This window comes from Otolemur garnettii, unplaced genomic scaffold (genome assembly GCF_000181295.1).
Source record: "Otolemur garnettii isolate 467f Iridium unplaced genomic scaffold, OtoGar3 scaffold00006, whole genome shotgun sequence".
In the NCBI taxonomy this organism is placed as follows: Eukaryota; Metazoa; Chordata; class Mammalia; order Primates; family Galagidae; genus Otolemur; species Otolemur garnettii.
Window position 1 is genome coordinate 11,922,879 of NW_003852401.1, and position 10,465 is coordinate 11,933,343.

General features: G+C 39.2%; 1 protein-coding gene across 2 annotated transcripts in view; it reads right to left on the bottom strand.

Annotated features, from left to right (window-relative positions):
- Window positions 1-10,465, bottom strand: part of CCDC171 (coiled-coil domain containing 171) — a 402,279-nt gene that overhangs the window by 297,992 nt on the left and 93,822 nt on the right. For both annotated transcript variants that reach the window (XM_003782870.3, XM_023509106.1), the window contains exon 10: window positions 1,394-1,532. In XM_003782870.3, the coding sequence (XP_003782918.1) occupies window positions 1,394-1,532 (139 nt within the window). The remainder of the gene's footprint in view (window positions 1-1,393; window positions 1,533-10,465) is intronic.

Genomic DNA, 10,465 nt, shown 5'->3' on the forward strand with positions numbered 1-10,465 from the left:
AAAAAAAAAAAAAAAGAGAACATATTGTTTCAGCCACATAAGCTATACCTCACTTAGCCCTCATCCTAAATAAGTTTTTAAATATCCCATTAGTTCTTCTACAAGAAAGTGTTATCTTCAAATCCACAGTTGCTTTTAGCAATCCATCAAGCTCTGAAGAAACTATCAGTCTATAATTTTCAGCACCATTATCAAAACAATAGTGTTCAACAGAATGAATACCAAGAACTCAAATAGGCAAACAAAGGTTGTTGGTGAACGGACACTTGCCTTATTTTAGACCATCCATCAAACAGTAAAAAATTTTTTTAAAAAAGATCTGCTGGTACCAAGTAATTTTTTTTTTAATCACACCGCCCTAAATTCTCTGTGGTAAATTAAGTCAGTTTTATTTTATTTTATAATCTGGTCAATGGAGAGCTAGATGGCCAGAATTAGGAGAATTCATGCAACTTACATTGGTGACGTGTTAAATATTGCATTCTTAGTTATAATTCTGGCTTATTTTCTAAACTATTGAGTACAATGTCTAATAACTCAGAGACAATATGGGAGTACACAAGGTGGAATCATGATAATCTTCACAGATTGAAAGATATTAGAACTAGACATTAGAGCATGTATAGAAATTTGTCAATGGAAAAGATGAGAAGGCGCATTTTAATCAACATGAGTCAAGCAAATGAATAGCCTAAACAAAATCAAGAATATATGAAAATACGTTTAGAAGGCCAGGAGCACTCCAACATGGCTGAAGCAAGACACATAGAAGATAAAAACAAAAGAAGAGGCTAGAAAAGTTAACATGGAGCCAAAAGAAAAAGGATCTTACATTACATGACAGGAAACTGGACATTATTCAACAGGAAGACATTGATGTTTTCTGAATGAAGGGAAGTTGACAAGAGTAGATCAATATTTTAGAAAGATAAATTTGGTGATAGTGTGAAAGTGGCACTACAGGGGAATAGAGAGAAGAGTGATCAGGTACAAAAACAATTACAAAAGGAAGTCTTTGAAATTATCAGATCTATTAATTATAAACCCTAGTTTGCCTTCAACCTAAGTAATATTGTTTTATGCACATAAAAAAAATAAAAAGTTCTGAATACATTAGAAAACAGCATATAATTCAAACTATTTACTAATTCAGTTAGTTTCCCTCAATTATTCCAATCATAGAAGTTCTATTATATATACTATATATATATACATACACACATACATCTTTGATGTAATCAGTATCTTCAGTTTTGAAATTTTATAGCAATGTCACTAAAATTACTTTCATACTATCATCTCATGGTACAGTACATAGTAAGGAAAAAAACTGATACACATCAAATATGACCCAATAAAGTAAATACCATAGGGTTTTCTGTTTTATCCTTACCATTACAAGTTCTTCCTGTAATTCACTGCAACTTTTTTCATTATACTGAAGTCTCTTTGAAAGATCTATAATTACTTTCTTCTGTTCCTCAATTTCTTCATTTAGTTTCTTGTTTTTGGAGAAATACTCTCTTTCTAATCTGAAAAGTTAAAGTGTCAGAGTAGGTTTTTCAAATATGCTTTTATCAATTGCTATTATACACCTTTAACAAAAGTGGCAGATGTACTATGTACCAAGTTTTCATGCCAAAGACTTTTTAAAGGCCACCTTTCCTTTTTTCAAATTGAAAGAATTGAATATTCCTAAAAAAGACTTTAAAGGAATAACTACTTCCCCTCTGATAGAAGATATTTGTACCATACCCTAGGTTATAAGCAAAATAGATTTAGTTACTGTTGATTTGGTCTCATGATAATTTTTAAAGAACAAAACCCATCTAGGCCAGGCATAGTGGCTCATGTCTATAATCCTAACAATCTGAGAGGCCTAAATAAGAAGATCACTTGAGCTCAGGAGCTCAAGACGAGCCTGAGCAAAGTGAGACCCCATCTACTAAAAATATAAAAATTAGCCAGGCAGCATGGTGGCTGTAGTCCCAGCTACTCATAAGGCTGAGGCAGGAGACTTGTGTAAGCTCAGGAGTTTGAGGTTGCTATGAGCTATAGTGAAACCGTGGTACTCTAGACAAGGTGAAAGAGTAAAATCCTGTCTCACCAAAGGGAAAAAAAAAAAAATCTACCACAGTTCAATTAGTTCAGAAACTATTTGAAGACTGAGAAAACAGTCCTATCAAACTGTAAAAAATGAAGTAATTTTCTTTTCTTTTTTTTTTTTTTCTGAGACAGAGTCTCAAGCTGTCACCCTGGATAGAGTGCAGTGGTGCAGTGGTGCAGTGGTGTCATACCTCACAGCAACCTCCAACTCCAGCTCAAGCACTCCTCTTGCCTCAGTTTTTTTTTTTTATTTTTAGTAGAGACAGCATCTCACTTTTTGCTCAAACTGGTCTTGAACTCGTAAGCTCAAGCAATCCACCTACCTTGGCCTCCCAGAGTGCTAAGATTATAGGCATAAACCTCTGTGCTGGGCAGGAGCAAATTTTTTAATTCTGAATGTCCATGCAATGAAAACTGGCATGGTGGCATAGAAAATCCAAAAAGAAGAATAATCAAAAATCCTTCACATATGCTTTAAAGACACAAGAATTCTTTTTCAAATTATTTATTACTTTAAATCTTTCTCAGGGTAGGGCCAGGCATGGTGGCTTATGCCTACAATCCTGGCAGAGACCAAGGCAGGTGGACTGCTTGAGCTCCCAAGTTCAAGACCAGCCTGAGCAAGAGCAAGACCCCATCTCTAAAAAACAGCCATGCATTGTGGCTGGAGCCGGTAGTCCCAGCTCCTTGGGAGACTGAAGCAAGTGAATCACTTGAGCCCAGGAGTTTGAAGTTGCTATGAGCTATGACACCACGGCGCTCTACCCAGGGTGAAAAAGTGAAACTCCGTCTCAAAAAAATATATATTTCTCAAAGTTGGTACAGAAGCTCACATCCATAGTTTCAACACTCTGCGAGGTCAATATGGGAGGACTGTTTGAGGTCAGGAGTGCCACGGCCAGTCTGGGCTTAGTGAGATCCCACAGTTCCACAAAAGACAAAAAAAACTAGCTGGGGCCAAGAATTCAAGAACAGCATAAGCAACATAGCAAGACATTGTCTCTACATATATATTGCAATGCCACATGCACATATTCCTAGCTACTAAAGAAGCTAAAGCAGGAGACTTGCTTGAGCCCAGGAGTTCAAAGCTGTGGTGAGCTATATTTATCCTGGGCTACAGAGTAAGACCCTATCTTTAAAAATAAATAAAATCTTAAATTTTTACACAGGCTACTAATCAAATTGTTTACATTCTGTATGGACATACGATGAAAATAAGCTTGGAAGTATTTTAGTTTAAATTTTATTATAGTTAATCTACCAAAGGGATAATTTTAATTCAAATTAAAGTGTTGCCAGTATTTTTAATCTGAGATCTTCCTGATAAATGCAATAGACCCACTTCTTCTCACTTATAAGCCATAATGCAAGAGATAGGATGACTCCATATAAATAAATTCACACTACATTCAGGCTATAATCAAATAAAGGGCCAATTTTTGAATAGCACATGACCTTAGTCTGAATAGTCAACATTACTTTCTCTGGGGTGATGAATAGACAGTTCTAGTGCTAATATCCATTGGATCAAGAATATGCCAAGGTGGAGTAGCTTAACCTTAAAATAAACATATATAAAAGGATTAGATACTACAGTTACGTAAATCTCCCAGAAAATAGAACTAAACAATAAAAATGGATCAAAGTAAAGAAAATCAGAAAATCAATCCAGAAGTCCCAAAATATAAATAGAAGTTCCAGCGGAAAAGGTGAAGAAAATGGAAAGGAAGAAATCAGCAAAGAAATAATGTAAAAGAAGTTCCCAGAAATGAATCACTTGAGTCTGTGAAAATGTAAAGAGAAGCCAGGCACACTGGCACCTAAAAATCCAGAACTTTGGGAAGGCAAGGCCAGAGGATTGCTTGAGGCCAGAAGTTCAAGAACGACTTGGGCAACCTAGAACGATCCCATCTCTACAAAGAAATAAAAACAATTAGCTGGCTGTGGTAGCAGGAGCCTATAGTTTCATCTACTTGGAAAGCTGAGCTAGGAGAATCCTTTGGGCCCAGGAGTTCAAGGTTACAGTAAGCTATGATCAAAACATTGCACTCCGGCATGGAAGGCAGAATGAAACCTGGTCTCAAAAAAATGTTAAAAAATGTTTTAAATGAAAGAGCTCAATAAATATTCAGCAAAAGTAATGAAAGTAATCCCTACTAGACCTATCATCATGAAATTTCAGAATACTGGGAACAAAGAGAAGACTGTACTGAGTCTCCGTAAGTATGAAAATAAATGTATTATTATTTTATCATGTATTACAACATAACATCAGTAAACCATTTTACATATTCACCTAAGATTCCAAACGTCATGGCTACTCTGTTTATGGCTCTAAAAGAAAACATGTACTACTACAAAACACCAGGAATCAAATGAATTCAGACTTTTCAAACACTAGAACTAAATGAACAACCAAGTAAACTATGAGAAAGGGTAAAGGTCAAAATTTTTCAAAATTCAAGTTCTAGGTATTTTACAGGTAAATCAAGAAAGAAGGGGTGGGCTCGGCACCTATGGCTCAAGTGGCTAAGGCGCCAGCCACATATACCTAAGGTGGCAGGTTTGAATCCAGCCCAGGCCCGCCAAAAATAACAACAATGGCTGCAACCAAAAAATAGCCAGGTGTTGTGGCGGGCGCCTGTGGTCCCAGCTACTTGGGAGGCTGAGGCAGGAGACTCACTTGAGCCCAGGAGTTGGAGGTTGCTGTGAGCTATGATGCCATGGCACTCTACCCAGGGGGATAGCTTGAGGCTCTGTCTCACAAAAAAAAAAAAAGAAAGAAATAAGGGGCAGAGGCAAGATGGCCAACTGGAGCCAGCTTTCCACAGAGGCTCCCATCCAGAAGAAGAGTTAAAGGACAGAAGTTTAACAAGTAAGTTGACGGTTCGGAGCCGAGCCAAGAGAGATGGTTGAAGAACACACATCAACCCAGCTGAGGTGAGCTGCGACCCCAAGGAAACGAACAATAGGTACAAAATCCACAGCCAAGCAAATGGGAGTCCCCTCCCCCATGAGAACGGCTAACAGTATACTTTATACAAACAAGTGAGCAGAGTTCAGATCTCGTCCTATTTTATCCCATGAGAGAGACCCTCTAAAAACCAGAACTCTTTCCCCAGAGAGGACCTACTAGTGTGCCACAGCACTCCCTGCAAGGCATAAAACTGTATATATTCTCTACCTGCAATTGTGAACTCCTAGCACTCCCCTCCACTCTCACCCCAAGGTCTGGAGGCCTGTCCCCCCATGGAGTCCAGATTCTTGGGCATTTTCTCGAGAGGTGTGGACAAGACGTGGGCTGTTGCAGGTATACGCTGATTCTGTGGCATGGGTATAAAGAGAAGACAGTGGACCTAGAGGGAGAGGGAGAAGCAGTGCCCCACAGCACAGAGCAGCAGCGGCAGCAGCATGAACAACAGGGCTCACACCCTTGGGGATATTTTGGAAAGACACTTCCTACCTCTCTTGGCAACCAGAGAAAGTCAGGCCTCTACTCCAGTGGCAGCCACTGGCAGAACAGATCTGGGACAGAAACACAGACCCCTTGAGTAATGGGTATGCCTCGGGCGGTACCTGTCTGGGTGAAGCCCAGTGGGGATAGAGACTAGAATACACGCGCACAGAAATGGTATACTCCGAGGGCAGGGCTGAGTCAGAAGTGCTGCTTTAGTGAGCCTAAGAAGCACCTGGCCTCCAAAGGAACATAGCTGAGACAAAAGCAGGCAGGGCAATAGCACCAGCCCAGGAAGAAACAGACAGGGAGAGCTGTGTGCACGTATCAGCCCAGGGAGCGGCAGGAACTGAGAGCTGAGTGTGAGCTTTAACCACGCCCACCCCAACACAGAGTGCGGTGGAGACAGAGAAGCCAGCTCTGTGAGAATTGGCACGACGGCAGCAGCACAGGGCACGGCTGAGCCACAGTTTCTGTGAACTCAAACAGCACTTGGTCCTCAGGAGAATATAGTCGGGACACAAACGCCAATTCTGTGAAAACATAAGTGGCAGCAACATCAATCCGGGGCAAGACTGAAACTGAATGAACTGCCCCAGCTTCCATTAAGCACCCGAAGTTGTCAGACATCAGCTTCCCTGCTGGCTAATGACAAAGTGCAGCGGTTTGGCTGAGGAAACATAGATCTCCCTGTGATTTAGGCAGATGCAAACCCTTAGAGCATCTGCTCATTGGAGAGAACTGGGTCACAGCCCTGCAGGGTTACCAGTGACTGGGTGTGACAGAGGTGTAAGGTAGGGAAAGGAGCATCAACCTTCCTGGACTGATTCATTTGCTGGGTGGGTCCTTTTGACTCCACGGACCACCAGGACATGACTGAAGCTGCCAGCAGACCCCTGCTAATCTAGTTGCCAGAGACCTTTTGTACAATCCCACTTGAGACTGTGTGCTGACTGAGACAATTGATTTCAAACTCTTTACCTGGGTGAATCACCCAAAAACTATCCAAAGTGGTACCCTGAGTGTGTGGTTGTGGGAAGGTTTGATTTTCCTTTTCTAGTTGTTGCCCATGGGAGGTGGGGTGACTTAGTTGCTGGTATTTCTCCACAGCTGAGACTTCAACCCAGAGTTACTGATTCACTAGGATTGGACAGAGACCAGCTGAAAACAAGACAGAGACACTTAGCCCCACCACACCAAGCAGGTCCCCAGTGTCTCAGGCCATACCACTGTACATGTCCTTTGCAAAACTATGGGAAAAGGTAAAGACACCAGTCCCCAGCTCTTGGGCAAAGGGTTGGTTAATCCCTACTCTAGGAGCTCCCAATCCAACTTCAAGTTATCTACTCCTCTATCCAAACAGTGTAAAATAATCATGGGGTGGAATCAGTAAAAAACTCCAACAGCATGAATAATCAGAGTAAATCAAATCCCTCAAGGTACAATATGGCAGACACACCAGAAGATCCCATTCATAAACAAATGGCTGAGATGTCAGAAATCAAATTCAGAATTTGCACTGCAAATAAAATTAATAAAATGGAGGTGAAGTTGTGGTGGGGTGCAGCCCCCTGTACCTAAGCATACTAGTCTATTCTCAAGTGCTCCCCGAGGGATGTGACTTTAAGCTGCTTATTCTGAGAATGTGTTTAGATCTGCCTAAAAGCAGACAGTCATGTTTACAGATAAGATAGCTGGTGGGTCTCGCCAGGTTGTAGCTGGACATAACACTTGCTGAGGCAGTGGGCTGCTGTATCCTGTATCTCCCCCCTTACTTACACAACAGTAGTCAGTTTTAGCTTACAGGCACTGGGCAAACAGGAACAGACATCCTGGCGCTTTTGTGGTTAAGTCTGAAGTAAAAATGCCTTTTTTAACTGTGCTTGTGATCAGTAGCCGTTTTGTGCTGATTTGGAGTTTTAATGGCAGTTTTAACATCTTACCTTGTTTCGCTTCTTTTTGCTATTTTTAACCTTTACTAAGATAAGTTTATAAGAAGCTCAATAAACATAGGTGTCAGCTGTGTGCCTGACAGAGCCTCAGCCCCTCTTTTCATTCCAATCATTTTGTCTAGCAGTGCTTTCCTCTGCGTCACTGAACAAGGGGTTTTGTGGGACACCTTCAAAGTTGGAATTAGAAATTCAAGGAGCATTTCAAAAGTTGTCTCAAGAATTCAATAAATTCAAAGACAAAATCACCAAAGATTTTGACACACTGTGACGAGAACTTGCAGCCCTCAAAGATCTGAGAAATACAGTACAATCCCTCAGTAACAGAATGGAGCAGGCAGAAGAATGGATTTCTCACATTGAAGACAAAGCTTTTGAATACTCCCAAATGCTCAAAGAGGAAGAGAAGTAGAGAGCAGAAATGGATCATTCTCTCAGAGAGCTATAGATAATTTGAAGAAAACTAATATTCGCCTTATGGGAATTCCTGAAGGCAACAAGGTGGCTTCACAAGGCACAGAGGCTCTTCTTTATGAGATTATGATTGAGAACTTCCCAGACATGCCAAGAGAACTGAATATCAGACAGCAGACAGTTTCAGAACCCCAGCACAACTCAATCAAAATAAGACATCTCTTAGGCACATCATAATTAACTTCACTAAAGCTAATATGAAGGAGAAAATTCTGCAAGCAGCCATACAAAAGAAAACCATAAACTACAAGGGGAAGAATATTAGAATGACTGCAGATCTCTCTGCTGAAAACTTTCAAGCTAGAAGAAGGTTGTCATCAACTTTTAACCTCCTAAAACAAAATAATTTTTAACCAAGATCCTGTATTCAGCTAAACTGAGTTTCATTTATGATGAATAAATTAAATACTTTAATAACATTCACATGTTGAAGAAATTTGCCATAACTAAACCAACTCTCCAGGATATTCTCGTACCTATCCTCCATGATGACCAGCACAATTCTCTACCACCAAAGTAAACTCACGCAAAAAATTTTTGTTTGTTTGCTTTTTAGAGTTTTGGCCAGGGCAAGGCCCACCACTCCCAGTATATGGGGCCAGCACCCTCCTCCTTGAGCCACAGGTGCCACCATGACTCAGCAATTTTTGATCAAATTCCAACTTCCACACTGGTAAAAGGATTAAAAATGTCCACTGGACTTTCAAAAAACTCCATACCCAAAATTCTATCAGGATTATCAATATTCTCAATTAATGTGAATGGCTTAAATTGTCCTCTAAAGAGGCACAGGCTGGCTGACTGCATACAAAAACTCAGGCCAGATATCAGCTGCATAGAAGAATCTCATCTTATCTTAAAACATAAATGTAGTCTCAGGGTGAAGGGATGGTCATCTATATTTCAGGCAAATGGAAATCAGAAAAAAGCAAGTGTTGCAATTTTATTCACAGATACAATAGGCTTTAACCCAACAAAAGTAAGGAAAGATAGGATGGTCACTTCATATTTCTTAAGGGTAACACTCAACATGATGAGATTTCAATTATTAACATTTATGCACCCAACCAGAATGTGCCTAAGTTTATAAGATTCTAACAGACATGAGCAACTTGATTTCCTCCAGCACCATAATAGTGGGAGATTTTAACAGTCTTTTGGTAGTGTTAGATAGATCCTCCAATAAGAAACTCAGCAAAAAAATTTTAGACTTAAACTTAACCATTCAACAATTGGATTTAACAGACATCTGCAGAACAGTTCATCCTAACAAAATTGAATACATATTCTTCTCATCAGCCTATGGAACATCTTCCAAAATTGATCACATCTTAGGTCATAAGTCTAACCTCAGCAATTTTAAAAGAATAGAAATTATTCCTTGCATCTTCTCTAACCATGATGGAATAAAAGTTGAACTCAGTAAAAACAGGAATCTGCATACTCATACAAAAAGATGGAAATTAAATAAATTTGTGCTAAACGAGATGAGATTAAGAAGGAAATTACCAAATTTTTGGAACAAAACTATAATGAAGACATGAATTACCGGAACCTCTGGGATGCCACAAAGGCAGTCCTAAGAGGGAAATTTATAGCACTGCAAGCCTTCCTCAAGAGAATGGAAAGAGAGGAAGTTAACAACTTAATGGGACATCTCAAGAACTGGAAAAAGAAGAACATTCCAATCCCAAACCCAGCAGAAGAAAAGAAATAACTAAAATTAGTCCAGAATTAAATGAAATCAAAAACAATAGGATTATACAACAGATCAATAAATCAAAAAGTTAGTTTTTTTGAAAAGGTCAATAAAATAGATAAACCTTTGGCTAACCTAATCAGGAAAAAAGAGTAAAATCTCTAATTTAATCAATCAGAAATGGCAAAGACGAAATAACAACAGACTCCTCAGAAATTAAAAAAATCCTTAATGAATATTACAAGAATCTCAATTCTCAGAATTACAAAAATTTGAAGGAAATAGACCAATACATGTAAGCGCGCCACCTTCCTGGACTTATCCAGAATGAAGTGGAAATGTTGAACAGACCTATATCAAGTTCTGAAATGCATCAACTATACAAAAGTCTCCCTAAAAAGAAAAGCCCAGGACCAGATGGCTTCACATCAGAATTCTAACAAACCTTTAAAGAGGAACTAGTACCTATATTATGCAACCTTTTCTAAAATATAGAAAAAGAAGGAGTACTACCCAACACATTCTATGACGCAAACATCACCTTGATCCCCAAACCAGGAAAAGACCCAACAAGAAAAGAGAATTATAGATCAATATCTCTAATGAATATTGATGCAAAAATATTCAATAAGATCCTAGCAAACAGAATCCAGCAACACATTAAACAAATTATATACCATGACCAAGTGGGTTTTATCCCAGGATCTCAAGGATGGTTCAATATATGTAAATCTATAAATATAATTCATCACATAAACAAAATAAAAAACAAAGACCATA